Source organism: Dermacentor andersoni, chromosome 1 (genome assembly GCF_023375885.2).
Source record: "Dermacentor andersoni chromosome 1, qqDerAnde1_hic_scaffold, whole genome shotgun sequence".
Classification (NCBI taxonomy): Eukaryota; Metazoa; Arthropoda; class Arachnida; order Ixodida; family Ixodidae; genus Dermacentor; species Dermacentor andersoni.
Window position 1 is genome coordinate 113,325,146 of NC_092814.1, and position 20,626 is coordinate 113,345,771.

Consider the following 20,626-nt stretch of genomic DNA (forward strand, 5'->3'; position numbering starts at 1 on the left):
GCTCCAGTCTTACCGTGCTACACGGTGCAGACCAGCTTTGTCCTGCACTAGCTCGACCGACGGACAGTAGCCACATCCAACTTGCCCATTTTGAAGCGCCACCAATAACTCAATACGAAGCTAACTCTGCCAAGGCGTCTAACCTGAAGCGGCCAAAAGTGATTTAATAATTAATATTTGGGGTTTTACGTGCCAAAACCATTTTCTGATTATGAGGCACGCCGTAGTGGAGGACTCCGGAAATTTTGACCACCTGGGGTTCTTTAACGTGCACCTAAATCTAAGTACACGGGTGTTTTCGCATTTCGCCCCCATCGAAATGCGGCCGCCGTGGCCGGGATTCGATCCCGCGACCTCGTGCTCAGAAGCCTAACACCATAGCCACTGAGCAACCACGGCGGGTGGCCAAAAGTGAGCGCGCTGGCAAGCGTGCATGTAGTCTGACCTTAAGTATGACGTGCTTCGAAGCTAGTCGAGTGTTCAAAACAAGTCAAAATTAGCAAGACCAGACAGCTGCCACACTGATAAGTAGGGTGCCCAAAGTTTAGTTCCTATGCAGGCAGCGGTGGCTGAGCACGAGTAGATAATAATCTGCTTCTTGGGGAAATACGTAATTATTATCGCAATTCAAAAACAGATTTTCGCTTATGTTAGCATGATTATTAAACTACGTCAATAAATATACACAGTAACAGTAAGAAGCACACTGATCCAAACACCTTTCTTGATTGATGTCAACTATTGGCAAACAACAGCTGCATATGGGAATATGCTATATTACAAAATAAAACGACGAGAAAAAGAGTGAAAAGCAGGCTTCTGTTGAAAAGAGGCCATTTGAGAAAAAGGTAACTTCGCACTCCGCGAGCTCCACGCGTTGCACACAACTGCAAAATTTGGCTGAGATGTTCACAGCACCGCATGCTATCTACAGACATTGTTTATTTCACCAAGCCTGAGGTTTGGTTCAGGACCCCTTTAACATTTATGCTAGTACCGTTTAGTGACAGGTCATCATGCAACCGCTTGGTGCCTAGTCGACACAGATCTACTTGCACTAGCCACACAGCACTCTGAAAACCAGTCACCTCGCCAACAAGGGTACCGAGGGCAACCACAGTGGCACGACTGTTTGTGGACTCCTTTATCGCATCATCGTGTACATAGATCATACTGGGTCCAAAATTTCAGTCACCATTATACATTGGTTCTAAGGAAAAATGGGCAGTGCCACGAGTATGTCTAAATAATCAAGTAGGACCAAAAAATCAGTCAGCTACTGTACGCGATTTAACACTAGCATAATGATTAAGCATCCTAATTAACTGCAGCATCTTGCAACATTTATCAGGAGAACTGCAGGCTTTCATATTAATTCACGTACCTTCATAACTTGCTTCAGCATCCAAAAAAGCATAATTGAGCTTGACTAGCTCCTCATCAAGAGATATGACATTTTTGTTGCAGTCAATGAAAAGTTTTCCATACAGGCCCCCTGAGGTGGTCTTCCCCAGCACTTGAACATGCACTGCATCAGCTTCTGCAAAAGGAGGGTACACATGCTTACTAAAACAGTCCATCAGCCAAGCTCATGTCCTATCAAGCATGAGAAAATATGGAAGGAGAAAAAGTGTGAAGCAAGTAACTGCCAGCAATTCGTCACTGTGTAGTTGCTAAAAACAAACTGAAGCACAAAGGAATCAAAGGGAACTTCGACTACAAACTGATGCAGAAGCATGTTTTGCAAATGCGTACAGGTATCTCGCAGTGCACATTAAAAAAAAAAAAATCAAATGCGAGAGAGCTTTCTTTTTTTATCCACTTTTTGATTTATGCTGATAAATATCATCACTCAAGCAAGCTTTTACTTGCACAATCTGCACAGTAAGGCACGAGAGTATCTTACAACAATGAACACATTGAAGAGACCCACACACAAGCCTGGCACCTCTGAAGAAGGAAAGCAGAAACAAAAACACTTGAATATCTTCTCAGCCATTTTTATGCCTCTAACAGGAAGACAATGAAAATCCAAGAAAGAAAATTGAATATCTTCATAAATTTCAGGAGGAAACTTACTTCCAACAGTTGACTTCACATACTCAATGGAAGCAGTATCCCAGGAGGAACCTTCCACACTGACAAGAAAAAGAGTGGTATTAGATTAACCTGGTCAAGTCACGGTGCAAAGGTGCATCAACTGCAAACTGACATGAACAATCAGAAACTGTGCAATACACCCTTGACACAAAAAAGAAGAAAACTTGTGTAAAAAATGGAACTCTACATAAAAATAAAGATAGCTAAATAAGAGAACATAAGAAAATTCAGAGTTTTCTACTCTGTCCTCAGTGCTGCCCCATGATGAATAGTACCCCAGGATCAAAGAAATACCATTTGAGCTATATCTCATGTGTTAACATGCAAATCTCTGAAACAACCCTTAGTACGGCTTTGTGCTTTTGCCTGTATAAGATACTTCACTGCATATTTAATAAATAATAATAATAATAATAATTATTATTATTATTATTATTATTATCATCATTATTAACTAATAACACCCATTTTGAAATGCCATGTAGTCCATTGAAAAAATTCAGTTCAGGAAGCCGAACTCAGTGCAAATAGACTAATGTCATCACGTTCAAAGACTGTGCGCAGCAGCCCTGCTGGCGACATGGTGACAGTAGTCCTCGCCCCTTTCTCGCTGCACTTGGGTTTAAGCAAACATTGAGGGGAATGCCGAGAATAATGCCATTGTGGATTTTTCCAGTGAATTTTAGGGAGAAGTTAAAGGGAGCACCTTTTTAATACCCCTCGTACTGTAGAATCCTTCTTACTATCACCTCACTGCCTTTTGATCTCAAGGGCTAAGTACAAACAACAGCCACCTTACTGTAGTCGCCCTTTAGGCTGTGCTAAAATCTACGACTATCGGCATACATATTGAAACTCATCATAAGATCACTCCATTGGGCTATACAAAGCAGGCAATGCTAAGGAAGCTACACAAGTAAGGCAGTGATAGTAAGTCCCACACTGTGAGTTTTGCAGTGCAGTTGTTGATCTGCAACATTTTTTTACGTAATTACACATGAAATATTACAACCACACCTCGTGGACATACGTTTGCTGCCAAATGCCTTATTACAGTATTTATTTGAATATAAGGCAAGGTTTTTCCCAGGATCCTTTGCATTGAAGTCATCCCCTGCCTTATAGGTGAGGTTGACAGATTTAGTTACTGTTTCAATATGGCAGCAGCAGCGCCACATTTCTGGCGATCTAGTTTACACAGCAGCGCAAATTGTAGCAACTTATAAACCTTGGCAGGTGAGGCAGTGCTATATTTTTGCGTATATAAACCACACCAAAATTTCAAAGAATTTAACAGTAAAGGTGGTGTGCGGGTTACATGGGAATTTCATCTTGGGGTGCGACTTCACAGCAGCACAAAGTTCGCCTTTTGGTGTTTGGTGTGCCTTCAAGGCAGGGCGGTGTCCGCTGCTTTAAAGCCACATCACAAGGTGAAGTTCAGGCTACCATGAAGTGAAATTCACATATAACCCGCACCAATTAATACGAAGGCTTCAGATTATTCTACATTTCGGGCGATCCCTGTCGAGCCTGAATAACCCACCAGCTACACTACGCCTTGCATTAGTACACATTCAAGTTTTTTTTTTTTTCTGGTCCCTCAGCCGCACCTTCGCCTAATAATCGTGGCCAGCTCATGATTGAGTAAATATGGTATTTGTGCTTCCAGCATGCAGTGCATTATATCTTGGTCACAAATGCAAGCAGTGCACTGTGACTGGTGGTCTCAGAAACCTGTACAATGAGAAATGGTTTAAGATATGTGACTCATTGCAGACATAATATTACATAAGCTACACAACTCAACACTTATATTTTTCTTTCATATGCGACAACTTTCTTGGTCGGAAGTTCAAGCAGTGAGAGAAGTCTCTAGCCTTTGTCGCTTTAACATATAAAATGCACAAAGCTTAGCTGAAAACAATATTAAATAAATTTTAAACACTACACGAAACTTAGAGCTTTCAACGCATTCAATATAGCAGTTTTACATTCGAGTGTTTTTCAAGAGTCAACGAACACTATGCACTTTCTTTTTTTAACTCCCAAATAAACCCTTTTTTTTCTTGTTCCTTCATGTTGTATGTTCACATGGTCAGGTGTGTACCATAATAGCCCCAGTAGATCATTCTAGATTTTCGAAGTGGGGCAGCTACCAACCTCTCATTCAAGTTGCAGCTAGAACACAAATAGACAGCTTCTTTGTGTGGCATAGTTTCCAATACCATCAGATAGTAACCACTTGCAGTAGCCATCTGACCAGCAAAAGAAATACCACAGCCACATAAATGGCTGAGTACCCTGTGATACAATCAATGATACAATCGTGATACATGATGATACAATCAATGCACAAGTGGCACGAAAGCATATATAGGGTGTTTGACCTTGTCAGCAGAAATTTTCACATGCAACCTTATGTTCCTCCACATTTCTTGATGATATCAAGCTTCTGTATCAGTACTTCACTGAAATGAACTTCCACTTGAACACCATTTTGAGGCAGCCTGCAGTTGTAGTGGAGGTTTACTCTATAGGGAACTTTGGTATTGTCTAGGAAAGAGGTAAGCTTTATTAAATTTGTGGAATTGTAAAGCTCCTTTAATTTAAGAAAAGTGTACTAGCAACGTTAAGAAAAATTGCGATATGCCCGTTTTTATGGTGTCACAATACAGAAGACTTTAATAGAGATGTGGAGGCACCTATGCAAATATATAATTTACTAGCTTTACTTAATGTGAGCGGTCAGTATTTTTTTTACGCAACCACCAATCAATGCAGCCAAAGTAGGTTCAACGAGAGATGTGTGTTTCATTTTGAAGCAGAAGTCAGCATCCTGAAGTTATACAATAAAAATGCACTCTTCAGTTCCACCACTGAGTGCAATTTTTAACACTATAAATTGCACTTACAATTTCATTGTAATGGTTGTTGGGTCAATTGTCCACCGCACAGGCTTCAGTCCAAGAATTGAAAATTCAACACATTGAAAAGGCACTTCAAGAATCCTCTCATTTGGCACCTTGCGCAACCTGTCAGAAAAAACCCCGATAAAGTTAGATGCATGCAGGAGCCCTTAACAAAGTGCCAATGTGTAAACCAAATGCAAATTCTATAACAAAGAAAAACAAAAAGGAACATTAAGAAAGAAATAGCAGGATGTCTTCAGTTAATGACATTGGTGTATGTCTGCCGACCCCTTTAATTTCGCCAAACATATATATTTTGCTGTACAAGTCCCCAAAACTATGAAACCTATCTCAGCACAAAGAAATTCTGCCTGGGTAAAAAAAGAAAAAAAAAAAAAGAAGAAAGAAGAAGTCTTCACTGAGCCGGAACTGGTTCTTCTGAATTGCAAAAAAAATGAGATTCCAATGAGATCCCAGAAACTACTGCAGCTGTGGGTCTTAAAATTTTTCGTGACGTACTATGCACAGCGTGCATAAACAAAATGTTATTACACTGCAGTGCTGGTGCTATTATTTTAAGAAAAAAGAAAACATGTTTTCGCTCCGTGTATAAAAGTCAAAATTTTCTAAATTTCCAAGAGCGTTGCCACATATCAGATTAACAATTGCGCTAAATATAATTGCCAAGAGTGACGTCATATGCTAACCAAAAATGCTTAAATAAGGGCACGTCTCTAAATATGCAATCTTTCGACAATCAAAAAGGAAAGACCATCTTCGATTTTCTTTAAACTCCTCCAGAATTAAAGCCAAGCGCACATCCTAACTCAGTCTGTAAAAACATACTGCATTATTTTTGTGAGACCAGAGTTACCAAGCCAAAAAAGTGGCCAAATTCACGTTATTGCCCTAACCACAGAAATGGGCGAGCATGTAGCTATAGTTGCCAGGGTCATTATTTCTAGACCGTAAATGCGTTCTGTTGTGGTCAAGAAACAACAAATTGACAGCAAAAAAGAAAGAGCTGCATTTAAGTGCAAATTTGCATGCATGTGTGTTTGTACGCGTCATTGTTGCTCCTGGCAAAAGAAATTATCAGAAAACTTCTAGAGGTGCACTTGAGTTGGGTTCTCATACGGAACTGTCAATTCAGCCAAAACATACACAGGGCATGAGAGAGGCAGTGGAGAGAAAGAAAGAGTGGGTCCAGGGAGAAGTACACAGGCAGAAACATCAGCGGGCCCTGAAGCTGTTATGGGTTTCTTGCTCCCAGTGAGGTGACCTTGTGGTTTTGGTTACACGCGGTTAGGGGAGCGTCTTGAGTAAGGATTCAGCAGTGCTTGGAGCAACCTTTGTGGGGAGCAGCAGCCACATGGATACCACCATAAGGGTTCACAACACTTCTCACACTTAACAGTGCCATGGTGGGTGATGACACCCAGTGTGAAGTTTTCTTTGTTACGATGGTATCACTGAGCGTAGAATTTGTTCTACCGGCCAATGTTTCTTCTTTCTATACACAGGGCATGGAAGCAATTCAATAAAATTCTTGCTGTGATACCCTTATTTCGTATTGAATGTTTTTCCAGTGCCTCCTCTATTTTTTCTGTGCCTGTTGTGTCACACCCATTTCCATTGGTGTCCCATTGTCGCTCTGTTGCTGGACGAAGATCAGTTTAGTGTCGAAGGTGGCGTGCAAGTGACAAGTGGATTATCGTTTAGTCACCAAAGCTTTAGAAATTTGGGAGACAGTGGCTCGTTTTCATAAAGCCTGGTTACTGCTTTCTTGTCAGTGAAGTCAATGACAATGTCTGTCGTTGGAAGGAAAGGTTTTGATGAACTGCACAGTTCACGCAGTGTCTAGTGCGCTAATTTCACTACCGTGGGTGTATTTTTTGTTGATGTGTTGTCTGTCTTGCTGCTCCTAATAATGTTCCGTGGGGAAAAGAATGAGTGTGAAGTTTGAACGTTACTGGTGTGCAAACCAGCGACAATTCCAGTCTTCAGCATCTTCTCAAGTCCAGAAACTGTGCTTCGACTGTGCTTCTGACATTTAAATTGTCACTGCACCTAGAACTGCGCCGAAGGGTCCCCAAAGAGCTATTCTATGGGGTCGCTCAAAAATTTACATGTCAGTACAAACTTGAATACTCTCTCCGATAAAAACCTAATGGATGGAACGTTAGACACAGCTGTGAATACCAGGGCGTTGTACATTTCTTTCGTCAAGAAGTTTTGTGGTTCGCCTGCCAATTTCAAGTCAACATATTCCAAGAAAACAAGAAGCTCTAGCCTGTGAAGTCTCGAGCCCTCTGGATCAGAGAACTGCTTGGAGTCCGGGTGATTTTGGTGAATACATTGCTGGCAATTGCTGACATTTATAAGGACAAACCATTTGCATATGTTCTTCATGAACTCCACAGTTGGTCCAACATTGGAAAACTTTGCATCACATGTGTGCTCTGCTTGGTCCTTCATGAAGGGCAAAGCCGCTATCACAGCAAGTGAAAACAACTGGACGGCAGGCTTCAGTCCTATTTTTTCTATATTTGATAGAAAAAGGTGTTTTCTCGTGAGAAAACGGACTGGCTTTAGAATGGAGCCCTGTTGCATCTTGTAGAGGCCCTTTATGTAAGTTGACGAAATTCCGCTTTCTTTTTCAAATTCTTTTACCAGAAATGGATCGGATGCTTTTTATGATGTGGGTCTGATCAAATGCCAGGAACTAACTTTGGCATGGATCAGCGGAATGAGATACTCAGGTTTGCAGTTGCCAAGACGATGATACTTCCATTGTAGCGACGTTAATTTTCTTGTTGTCAGTCACAGCCCAAACGATTTAAAATCCCACTTCTTCAGTCTTTCTAATGACGTGCTTAATGGTTTCCACAAGTAGCTCACCAGTACAGGCCCTCGTGAAGAAGTATCCCACCGAGATCCTAAACCTCCCACGCAAGCCACAGAGCCAAAAGCACAAGAGCGAGTCTGCCAGTTCATTCCTTTAGGATGCCGACAAAACGTTCAGAGCTGCCATTTCAGCATCTCCAAGGAAAACATCTCTTTGCTTGTTGTACTTGAGCCCCTACTTGATCCGCACTTCATTCATGACGAGGCGTCACATTCTGGCTTTTTCCATCCCGAGGCATTCCATCTCGGTGCTCAGCCTTTTTTTCACAAGACCGCTGAAACCTACCTCGCCTGCTACACTTCCTCGGCAATTTTGAAGTGTCGTTCTACATGGAAGTGCAAGGAACTCTGTCCTCAGGTATTCATATGACTTCGTGGAAAGGTTGCGCAAAATTATGCACTGCCATACAGTGGTTTCGGACCACTTTTTTTTTTTTTTTTTTTGCCTTGTAGTTCAGCACCTGATCCATAATTAGTCTGGTTTTCGTACTGCCCTGGTTTGAGTCTGGCGATTTGAAGCAATTGGTTGACATTGCACTCTTCCTTTGGGCATTGTAGCTCCTTTTCGTAAGCATCGATAGTTGCCTGCAGCCTCTCATTCCATGCCTTTCCAGGTCCTTTCTTTTCCGTGCCACTTCCTTCATTCTAGGAAGGCTGATGTGGAGCCTCTCGATTCAGCTTGAGCGCCAACTGATCTCAGGGCACAGGTGCCTGCCATGCCTCCTGACTGCAAATGGGCTGCAAAAATGAGGTTCATGCATCTCCCACTTGTTGATGCCAAAGGAGCAGTATCAGGCATGTCATCACTCCAGACTGCAAATACATTTTCTGATGTGATCCGATGACTGGGCCATCATCACTGCAGACACATTTTCTGATGTGACCTGATGACTGAGCCATCTGGGCTCGGGCACTTGAGCAGGTACATTCACATAAACTTTGAATGTGTCTGACAACGATGCAATGCACAAATACACTTCCCCAGCAGGTGCAGGTAGGCTAGCCGGCGTGGCGATGAATGAATCGCGCTTTCTTTTCTGTGTAACGCTGGAACTCCTCACCTTAGGCTGCTCCTTCTTCATGTAGGACAAATAGTGAGGAAAAACCCTGGGCACTGCACCTTGCTTGAGCATGTGCCTCTGCGTGTCCTGGTGAAAGCCACCTTCCAAACAATGAAGGCTGCGTACAGTCGAATAATTCGAATTCGAACTCGGCTCCCAGTTCCTTCTGGCGATAACTTGCAGCCTTCGTTCCCATAGCTCTTTGTCCGCAGGTATGTCATGAAAGGACACTCCAGGGTCTTTCACTGGCTCGACATACAAGGCGGTACACAATAGCAGTGCATACTGACATGTAAAATGTCACAGGAACATCACCGCTGCAGCAAATAGACGGGCCTTCGTCTACTACTGCCAGAAATCTACGGGTTAAAGGTGTCATCTGCAAGTTGACAGAGGCGGGAATTATGGCCCCGGTAAGAGTCACAATACATATTTATTTCACCGTTATTTTTTATAGCGTACAGAGATTACGTCCTTTATTGTCATTGCGAAAGCACCCAATAACTTTTGCAGTTCTTGCTTGCAAACAAGAGAAGAAGCGCGGTGCGAAATGTCTGCAAGCCGCTGGCGGGCGAGCAGGGGAGAACGTCACCTGCAAGCAGGTAATAAGGTGGAGCCACCAAGCAGCACTTCGAAGCGAAATCGAGAAAGTAAAAGGAGAGGGCACGGCAGACGCCGCGGCACTCATGCGGCAGGCACAGAAAAAGGTAAAGGAGGCACTGGTTTTTCTTTCATGCAGAAATCTTTTGCGCTGCAAAAATGGGGCCGAGAAATATTTCTGCTCGATACAATTCTGTTACGCTCAATGTAGCAGCCATCAGCTGCACCTTTTGCCGCCGTAGTTGAAAAACAGCTTTCAGTCCTGCACTTGCTTCTTTAGAGATTCGGCTGTTCTTGCAACAAGCAATTTGTGGTTCTCCGGGTTGACATACGTCCACTGCCACAAATGCCAGGACTAAATTCCAGGCACAGGGTGGATGCACTGCCAGTTCTTTGTTTTCATTTCCCTGAAGACTTTCAAGTCCGCACTTAGAAGGAGAGTCAATGTCACATTCCGTGATTTTGCATTTAGAATGTTTACCGTATCTTTTGCACATTTAATAACTGATGTGGCGGGGCTGCGAAGGTTGTATTAGGGTTGCGCAATGCATTATGATGCCCTTAATTCTATCGCAAGTGTTCTTGCAGTGCCCCACTGCAGAAAATAGCCATTTAACCGAGTTGTATATGGTCCTTGCAAGTTCGTGGAACTGGTACCAGTTCTTGAAATAGTTTGGCGCACTATCACTGATGTACGTGCCATGTGCATATAAGGGAGCAACATCCTCGAGCCGCTCATGCACCTTTACTACAGCATAGGATGCATGGTGTTGCGATACTGATTACTAGAACATACCTTGCTGGTGAAGCAGCACGCTGACACGGACACAAAGAAGACACACAAGACGACACTCGCTGTCTTCTTTGTGTCCGCGTCAGTGCGCTGCTTCACCAGCAAGGTATGATGGTCAATCACCAACTAGCCGAACTTTCCACATTACTGATTACTAGAACCTCGGCTGACTTCTACAGGCATTACTACTGGGTTGGCTGGCATTGTCGGCAGGCGCCCGGGAGACCATCGCGATGAGGCAGGGATGAGACAATTACTAGTGCAAAACTTGCACTCGTCTATTCCATCGTAATGAAGCAGGAAAGATGAGAAGAGGATACAGATACATTGCAGGGCCGCTTAAATAGGCCCGCTAAAATCATAGAAAGGCATTTGTCCACGCGAACACCATGTAGTATGCATAGAGTCCAGTCAATGATTGGTGGCTGCTTTCTCTCTCCTAGGCAAAGTTGCGAATTCTTGCCTCCGCTGGTGGGAACTCGTGGGTCCAGTTCTCTCTCTGGGTCGTCAAGCTCTCTGGGGTGGTGGACACACTGAGATATGACAGTTCGTGTAAGGAGTGCCTCCCCTTTTTCCCGCACACCCTCCAAGGGGCTGGTAATCACTGTGGGGCGCCAGCCAGACCAAGAACAGCCCGAGCCAAGGATTTGTTCAACGCGAATGAGACAGCCCTGTTCTACGAGATGCTGCCGCAAAAAACCTTGGCCCTCAAAGGTGAACGCTGCCAGGGCGGTAAGCAGAGCAAGGTCTGTGTAACAGTGTTGCTTTGTGCCAACCGTAAGGCTTTGATGACGAGAGAAATTTTCGCACAATGGCTGCGGGAGTGGGACGAGCAGCTGGGCAAGCTGGACTGGAAGGTATGCCTCGTACTGGACAACTACACGGCGCACCACACGGCCGCTGTGCTCAAAAACATCGAGCTATGCTTCTTGCCGCCAAACTGCACTGCAGTTGTGCAACCCCTCGACCAAGGAGTTATCATGAACTTTAAGTCGGGCTACCGCAAGCGTGTGATCGACCGAATTCTGCTCAATATGAGCAAGAAGCGCGAGTCCACGATCGACTTGTACATGGCGATCGAGATGTTACAGACTGCTTGGGTCGCTGTACCGACAAGCACGATCGCCAATTGCTTCCAACATGCCTCATTTAGCGTCAGCAGCGCCGGTTACAGCGAAGATCTTGGTGCTGCCGCCAATGAGGGTGCCGCAGGCGACCAACCCTAGCGTCGTGGGACGCTCTCCTTGACGCCACCATTGTGCCCAACTGCGACACCTTCTGCATATACGTCAGTGTCGATGCTGACGCGGTGACAACGGAAAAGTTAACGGGGGCGGAAATTGTGTGCGTGGTGACGGAGTGCCTAGTGACGAATGTGTCGATGACAGCCGGGAGCCTAATATTAGAGAGTTTTAGAATAGGGGCCCTAATAGTTTGGGGTCCCAAAGAGCTTTGCGGGTGTTAGCGTTGGAGCACGAAGGAGTGAAGAGGTTTAAAATAGGGTTTTACGTTTGCGGATAGCGTCTTGTGCTGACAGCGCCACTACGGCGTCAAATAAAAGCTATTAGAAATAATTAAATAAAATATAGCATTTTATGATAGGAATAGTAATTTTGACTTGCGTGTATTCGCGTTTAATTACAATTTGGAGGTTATTCTGCAAGCAACAAACAATTAGTTACGCTTATTTTTGAGCAAACCAACTTTACGTGCCTTCACCAGCCAAGCTTAGCCGCGTTAGTCCTACGAGCCACAATATCCACAAGCGAATTCGGAATCAGCGGCGTCTAATGAATCAATCTTCATAACACACGCTGGTTGAGAGAGAGCGATAACCGCAGTCACTTCTCTTAGCTTGCGAATTTCACGCGTAACCACGAATCGAACCCAGTTTAGTGCTAGGTTAGAGCCGTCGCTTCGATGGGTGCCGCCATGTTTCCTGACGCAAAGTTTATGGGGCCGCTATTTGGGCTCCCGCTAAATTGGTGAAATAGCGTTCCTAATGCAAAACCCAAACGCAGTTTGTGTCTCGCGCATGCGCAGTGGCTTAGATGCTATTTCTTTGGGGCCCCAAAACGTTTGGGGCCCCTATTCTAAAGCTCTATTGGCGAACCCGACGTACCGACGCCCGCACAAGCACTGGATGAGGAAGACCTGCTGCGCTGCTTCTTCAGCACTCACGATGCCGGCGAGGACAGACTAGAAATAGCGGCTGCAGCAGAAAAAGCCATCATTCGCCTGAAGAAGTCGCAGCAAAAATCTATCAAGGATTTTTTTTTTTTTCTGCGAAGTGAGCTGCCAGCTGGTCTGCTCTTGATCGATTAGTGATGAGCCATTTGGCGTGAATAAAATAGCAATTCCTTGCTGTCATTTTTTTCCGTGCGACGGCAGTTTTCTTTTTGGCATGGCGGGCTGCTGTGAGATTTGTTGGCGAGTACACCCTGTCTTGCTTGCTAATTGTGGATAGAAATAGATAGTGGCTATAACACACTAATGATTATAACGAAGTAATTACGACCCCTTTCAGCTTCGTTATAACGTTTTACTGTAGTACCATATATGCCCGCGTAATTAACGCACCTTTTTTCCCAATATACCGAAGCAAAGTTGAGGGGTGCATTCATTAGGCAGGGCAAATTTAATGGAGACATTTTCGAAACATCAAAAATTGAAAACTAAGAAAGTAATGATTTGTAACCATAGGTCAGCAGCATGGGAGAATTCACACTCACTCACCATTATTCTTCCAGGCCCCGCACTCACTCACGTTCACTCTCACCTCCACTAAAACTCGCAAGCACCCGCTCACACTTGCCTCCACTCAATCTCACTGGCATTCACTCGCACTCACCTCCACTCACTCGAACTCGCACTCACGCCTTTTACATGAGCTCACGCCTTAAACATGAGCGAGTCACTCATGAGTAAGCTGCCGTCTGCCGCTCACAATTCGTGTATATTCAGACCAAAGCTTCCAGTTTAGCACCTATTACATCTGGAGTGCGAGAAGGCAGTGTTTTGGACCCAGTTTTACTTTTAATATACATAAAAAATTTGTCTTCCCGATTACATGGTAGCATCCGTCTATTCGCTGACTATTGTTTTTCGTACTGCAAAATTAATTGCAATGATGATCACCATATACAAAATTCTGCCTTTTCTTGGTGTCAAGAGTGGCAGATGAATCTAAATGCCCAAAGATAAGTAATGCTAACAGTAAGTAGAAAGAAACAGATATCTGATTTTACTAACATTATTGGCACACCTCTTACTTGTGTATTTCAGGGTAAATATTTAGGCGTCACTTGCACACGCACTCTCCGATGGGAAACCCATGTTAACAACATAACCTCAAGTGGAAATCAATGTATATGCTGAGTACCAAAGCGACTCATCTTTCTGAGAAAATGCCTTCGTCTTGCATCAGCAGATACAAAACTGCTAGCCTACAAAATGTATGTACGACCAGCGCTGGAGTACGCATGTATTGTTTGATTTACGTACACAAAAGAACTCATAAGAGGGGGCGCAGAGGAAGGCAATAAGGTTCATTTATAACAAATACAAGTTAACGGACTCACTGACTGAATTATTAAAAAGCGCCGGTTTATTAACACTGTAAAGTAGGGCAAAACTTGCATGACTAAAGTTTTTGTTTCAATTTATTCATGGTGACAAAACCAGTGACACATCCGTACAAAGTTCTTTGAATCGTTCTAGGTAAACACGCCACAAGCACTTTAGAACACGTAATGAATACACCTTTAGCTCAAATTGCTTAAATATTAATATTTCCTTCAAACAATTAAGGAACCGAACGTTACATTACTAACTATTTATATTTAAATAACTATATATATTTGAATAAGCGGCTGCCAACTTGAACAGTGTTCGCTCGGAGCTTGCCATTTGTTGATCATCGAGGAGGAAACGGCACGTAGACAAGACGATATAAAACAAACTGGTATAATACATCACTACGGGCGAGCGTACATTGAGCAACAGAGCACCGTAGTGTATGCCAGCAACTACAAAAGTTAGAAGCATTCTTATGGGCAGAGAAGCGCGCTCTTTCTTTATATACCTTACGGGGTTCTGTCTTCATAGCACTGGAGTCTGGAACAAACAATTCCAACGTGTCTTTATGCTTTGAAGGACGCACTGGCGTTATTTCCGTACTCGTGCGTAGCGTGCCATCCATTTGGTGTATTTGAATGGAAAAAAAAACCTATTGCACGGCGTAGCGTGCATGCATAAAGAACGCACCGCGGGCACAGGCAAAAGCAACACACAAAGAAAACTGTGCATGGACAACTCGCTATAATAATTTTTAAAAAGCTACTTTCGAGAGGAGGTGCCGCACGGCTGCTGTTCCTGTTGCCATGACGACGTAAACAACCATGTGCACTGCCACTTTCCGAAAATATCGCCCACCCGAAAGGGCCATAACTGAAGGGCGCCTTGGCGCTAGCGTCGAAAAGAGCGGCTGCATTAACTCTATCAATGGGAACCATGCAGAGATTCACACGGCGGTTTGGAACATGAGCACAGTTGCCTAGAATACTGGGAAAGTGTCCAAAGCGCCGGCTCCCACGTGAGGCGTTTGCGGGGAACCGCCAGGCTGCGCCGCTGCTATATCAGACCCGTGGCCTTTCTGCGCTCGGGAAGCAAGTGGAAAGCCAGGGGCATCAGCTACACGCTCTAGTCTTCTTGTGTTCAGTTTCTACGCAAGACACTTGGAGGCTATTTAACTTCAATGGTGTGGTACACCATGGAACTTACCCATCTTTAAGCGTTGTCTCAGTGCTAGAGCAGCAAGATAATGGAAAAATCATGTGTCAAACGGCATCAGCGCGGCCTAGTTGCGGTGCTAGAGTTCGGAAACAGTAATGTGGGAGCTGTACGTGCATAGAAACGCACATGAAGTTGCACGCACAAGGAGAGAATGAAAAAGTTATTCGCATGGGTAATTGGGCAAAAGGGTGATGCAAGCAATAATTCAGAGTAAAAAAAAAACTAAATGGCTTGCGCAGTCAACTGCAGTACATAGGTGCAGTTACTGCTTCGCTCACCACCACGAGCTTTCCAGTCACAGTTGCCAGTGGTTTACAGCCATATCCAAATGTCTTCATTCGACAATTTGTAAGCATTAACTAGTACTTTATTATCTAAAGCGCACTGAAAGAGAGCTTAAGGGAAACGAGATAAAGAGCAGAGACGGCCGTAGCGCTGCAATCATGTTAGCTTATTTCGCTTCAGAGATAGCACGCAGCAACGAGCTTCGCCATGCATAGACGAGGCTTGTATAATATCCAGACATTAGAAATAAAAGCAATGCTAAGTAAACTTTATTCCACAAGGTTTTAAACAAAAAGTATCCCACAGAAAGAGATATTACAGATACCCAGGTAAAATTAAATTAAAGGCATAGATATACCAGCATTTTTGCTGTATAAATTAAATAACTGCAGAATCAAAAATATGGCAAGCAATGTACAAACGTAAAAGTGCCATTTCAATCACTTTAGAAAATTGTTCAGGAATACAAACCTGCTCTATATAAATAATAAATATAATCAACAAATATAGAGATCTCCTATTTTCCGTGCCTGGCAAAAATATAACATAAGATAGCAAATATTCATTATAAATAGGTACAGAGTGGACGTTTTGGAGTACGCTGGGGTAAGTCATGCAACAGCTTTGTGTCTTTCTACAGGGATCATTGTACATCAACAAAAAGTATTCATCCGAGGTGCTGGGATTGCTTCACCATAAAAAGTGCAATAGATAAAAACGTGTAAAACAGATTCAAATACGTAAACTAGGCTCACGTACAGCAGCTTAACTTCAGACATAGTGAAGATTCACGAAGGTTAGCGTTTGCGCGTTTCAAAGGCTTCGCAAAAAGATGGAGACGAGTAGTTACATAGAAAGCAATAACTTCAGCGGCAAGCGAGTGCTGCGAATGGTGGACCCGACCGCAACTTCCCACTTTTTCCTGCTGAGTTGAATAACGTTCATGCATCCCGTTTTCGTGATGAAGCTCCAGAGTACTGAAACACCTTGTGAAAAGATTCTCAAGATCCCTGATAAATCTAAAGAGATTGCGAAACGGGCACAACAAACCTCCCTTGTCCCACAGCTAGACATGTGCAATCAGCTGCGCTCAGCTGGCTAACGTATTCTTTCTTGGTTAGTAGAATATGGCAACAGTGTTCACACTTTGTTTTCTGGACAAACTTCCTGGTCACATAGCCACAAATGTAAAAAAAGGGCCTTTCATCACTTTCTTGAGACATGCATTCGGCATGATCCGGTTCTGCACCGGACTGGTTGGCTTCTTCTACCAGCCTTTTGATCGAGCCACATTTTCTGGCTTTGCACCACCTGCATCATCTCGAAATCATCATTGGCTCTGAATTGATGCAATGATGCAATGCCTAGCAATGGGGCGGAGGTGCGTAACTGCGGAATGAACGAAGCAAAGAAACTTTGGGAGTGGTATTCCAATGTGGGGACTACATTACACCGTATGAGAGAAAGTAGCGCAGTCTGGATGTGATATGACGCGGAAACAACTGGTCAACCTATCAGAAGCATTGAATCTTCGATCTGCAGCATCTGCATTTGTCCGGCCCTTCCTCATTTTAGGAAATTTTCCATTTATACACAAATTTATTTTTTTCTAGATTGAAATGAATACGTAACTATTACTGCCACAGCCGTTTACGCATTTATTATGTGAAAGTTTAACTGTTACAACAGCCTTGTTATATAATCTGTGAGTCCTCTCATAAATCATCAAAATGTAACCTGTCTCATGCTACCATATGCAAATGGCCGGCCAGTGGCATAAGCGTAATTTATTGCCTAACATAGGATTGTTACGTAAACTGGCAAGCATTTATGGTGCATGGCAATGTTATGTGTGTTTGCATTAAATTACCACCCTTCATCATCATCATCATTAGCCTGGTTACGCCCACTGCAGGGCAAAGGCCTCTCCCATACTTCTCCAACTACCCCGGTCATGTACTAATCGTGGCCATGTCGTCCCTGCAAACTTCTTAATCTCATCTGCCCACCTAACTTTCTGCCGCCCCTGCTACGCTTCCCTTCCCTTGGAATCCAGTCCGTAACCCTTAATGACCATCGATTATCTTCCCTCCTCATTATATGTCCTGCCCATGCCCATTTCTTTTTCTTGATTTCAACTAAGATATCATTAACTCGCATATGTTCCCTCACCCAATCTGCTCTTTTCTTATCCCTTAACGTTACACCTATCATTCTTTCCATAGCTTGTTGCGTCGTCCTCAATTTAAGTAGAACCCTTTTCATAAGCCTCCAGGTTTCTGCCCCGTACGTGAGTACTGGTAAGACACAGCTGTTATATACTTTTCTCTTGAGGGATAATGGCAACCTGCTGTTCATGATCTGAGAATGCCTGCCAAATGCACCCCAGCCCATTCTTATTCTTCTGATTATTTCAGTCTCATGATCCGGATCCGCGGTCACTACCTGCCCTAAGTAGATGTATTCCCTTACCACTTCCAGTGCCTCGCTACCTATCGCAAACTGCTGTTCTCTTCCGAGACTGTTAAACCTTACTTTAGTTTTCTGCAGATTAATTTTTAGACCCACCCTTCTGCTTTACCTCTCCAGGTCAGTGAGCATGCATTGCAATTGGTCCCCTGAGTTACTAAGCAAAGCAATATCATTAGCGAATCGCAAGTTACTAAGGTATTCTCCATTAACTCTTATCCCCAATTCTGCATTATCCAGGTCCCTGAATACCTCCTGTAAACACGCTGTGAATAGCATTGGAGAGATCGTATCTCCCTGCCTGATGCCTTTCTTTATTGGGATTTTGTTGCTTTCTTTATGGAGGACTATGGTGGCTGTGGAGCCGCTGTAGATATCTTTCAGTATTTTTACATACAGCTCGTCTACACCCTTATTCCGTAATGCGTCCATGACTGCTGAGGTTTCGACTGAACCAAACGCTTTCTCGTAATAAATGAAAGCTGTATATAAGGGTTGGTTATATTCTGCACATTTCTCTATCACCTGATTGATAGTGTGAATATTGCTACGGATTATGGACCTACAGAATATTGCTACCCTGCACCTCCACCAAATTAATGTTACGTGTAGCTGAAGCTGAATGCTATTTACAATTTATTTACAAGGAAGCTAACGGAGGCCAAAATGGCCTCCGTTAGCAGATTCCACGTCTCCATAGAAGCTTTAGACTTCCTGGTCATCACGACTGGATGTAGGGGCGTAGACCTGTATGACCTTCAATTTGTACCTCCTATTAAGTTTCACAAGACTTGCCACCCTCTCGTTACCACCCTTGATGCACTACAAATATTTCTGTTAGCTTTAAATATCTGTACTGCTATTGCCTTCAAAAGCAGTAGAGCGTGAAACGTTTATGTCCTTATAAGTTGTCTCTTTTCATTATGACGTATTAATTCATCATTGGCCTTAGTGAGATTAGAAGAACTGGTGAGGCTTATATATTGCTGAATAACGGACATGTCCTCTGCTATAGAGGTCTCCTAGATAAGAAGCAATATTGGCTAGGATTCCTAATCCATAAGGACATAGCGGGCAACATTGACAAATTCTACAGCATTAATGAGAGGGTAGCTGTAGTCGTAATCAAACTTAATAAGAGGTATAGATTAAAGGTAGTACAAGCTTACGCTCCAACATCCAGTCATGATGATGATGAAGTAGATCAGTTTTATGAAGATGATGAATTAGCGATGAGAAAAGTTCAAACTCAGTATACTGTATTAATGGGCGACTTCAATGCAAAAGTGGGGAAAAAGCAGGCTGGTGAACAAGCAATTGGCAACTACAGCATCGTTTCTAGGAACGCTAGAGGAGAGATGCTAGTAGAATTCGCAGAAAGGGATAAGCTTCGAATAATGAACACCTTTTTCAGGAAGCGTAGCAACAGAAAGTGGACCTGGAAAAGCCCTATTGGAGAAACAAGAAATAAAATTGACTTCATACTTTCTGGTGATCCCAGCATAGTGCAGGATGTAGAAGTGATAGGTAGGGTAAAGTGCAGCGACTATAGGTTAGTGATGGCTAGGATTCACCTCAATTTGAAGAGAGAAAGAGCAAAATTGGTCAAGGAAGAACAGGTCAACCTAGAGGCAATAAGTGTAAAAGCAGACAAATTCAGGCTGGTACTTGCAAACAAATATGCAGACTTAAAACAGAGAGATGATGATGACATAGAGCTAATCAATGAGAGAGAGAGGGTAAAACATCTTATTAATATTTGAATGAAGAGAGCAGTGTGGGAGGAACCCTCAGTCCAGGGTCACTAAGATGATTCTGGCTATGTTTTGAGCCCGTTGTATCACAGCTCGGAGGACCTTGGGAGGTCTGTCGCGGAGGGCATCGTCCTACAGCTCTTTATTGCGTAGGGGGTAAAGGAGAGTTCACAAGGGAGGAAAGAGGTTTGCAGTGCACTCAATCATGACGTGGAAGATTGTGGGCAAGCTGGAACAGTCAGGGCAATGATCTGCATAATAGTGTGGGTAGAAATTGAGAGAGACAAGATTTGGAAAAGTTGCGGTTTGTAACTGGCGCAATGCCACTGCTTCCTCTCGCGTGAAGAATGGCGGTGGTGCGGCGAGGGTGCAGCAAATGCGTGTATAATGACGGAGGATGTCTTTGTAACAGAGTAAGGGATCCCCCCACTCTGAACAAGTCGCCCCACCATGCCGAGCCGCCCGGAGGGAAATTTCTCGGGCAAGCGCATGTGCGCCTTCGTTACTTAGCAGCGCGGTATGATCAGGGGTACAGAGTAAGTGGATGCGAGGAGGTGTGGTTTGTGCATTTTGCGGGATCTGTTTGAGAGTTTGGTATGCCGCTCTCGGGATGCCATGTCCTGATAGGAACTCCCGGCATGCCTGTTGCGAGTCCGTCAATATATACACTTCCTCAGGAACACGGATGGCGTATCGAATTGCAACAGCAACACTGAGAATTTCTCCGTAAACGGAATTTGTTCCACGGATTGCAGCAGAGTCTCTCAGGGATTCGGTGCCATCTAAAGCTACGAAGGAATAGCCCTCTTGAGTGCGTGATGTGTCCGTGTATAAAGTATGTGTTTCCGGGATGTTTGCAAGCATGCGGCCAAGGTATCGTACACAGGCTTTGTGCCGTCCTTTGTCATGTTCGGGGTGCATATTACGTGGCAATGGATGAATACTTAGTGCTTG

The 20,626-nt window shown here is 43.8% G+C and overlaps 1 protein-coding gene across 4 annotated transcripts in view; it reads right to left on the reverse strand.

Moving 5' to 3' along the window:
- LOC126543311 (putative ATP-dependent RNA helicase TDRD12) overlaps positions 1 to 20,626 on the reverse strand; it is a 236,418-nt gene that overhangs the window by 181,606 nt on the left and 34,186 nt on the right. For all 4 annotated transcript variants that reach the window (XM_055061914.2, XM_055061916.2, XM_055061915.2 and 1 more), the window contains exons 6-8: positions 5,013 to 5,132; positions 2,080 to 2,138; positions 1,385 to 1,540 (exon numbers count right to left, since the gene is read on the reverse strand). In XM_055061914.2, the coding sequence (XP_054917889.1) occupies positions 1,385 to 1,540; positions 2,080 to 2,138; positions 5,013 to 5,132 (335 nt within the window). The remainder of the gene's footprint in view (positions 1 to 1,384; positions 1,541 to 2,079; positions 2,139 to 5,012; positions 5,133 to 20,626) is intronic.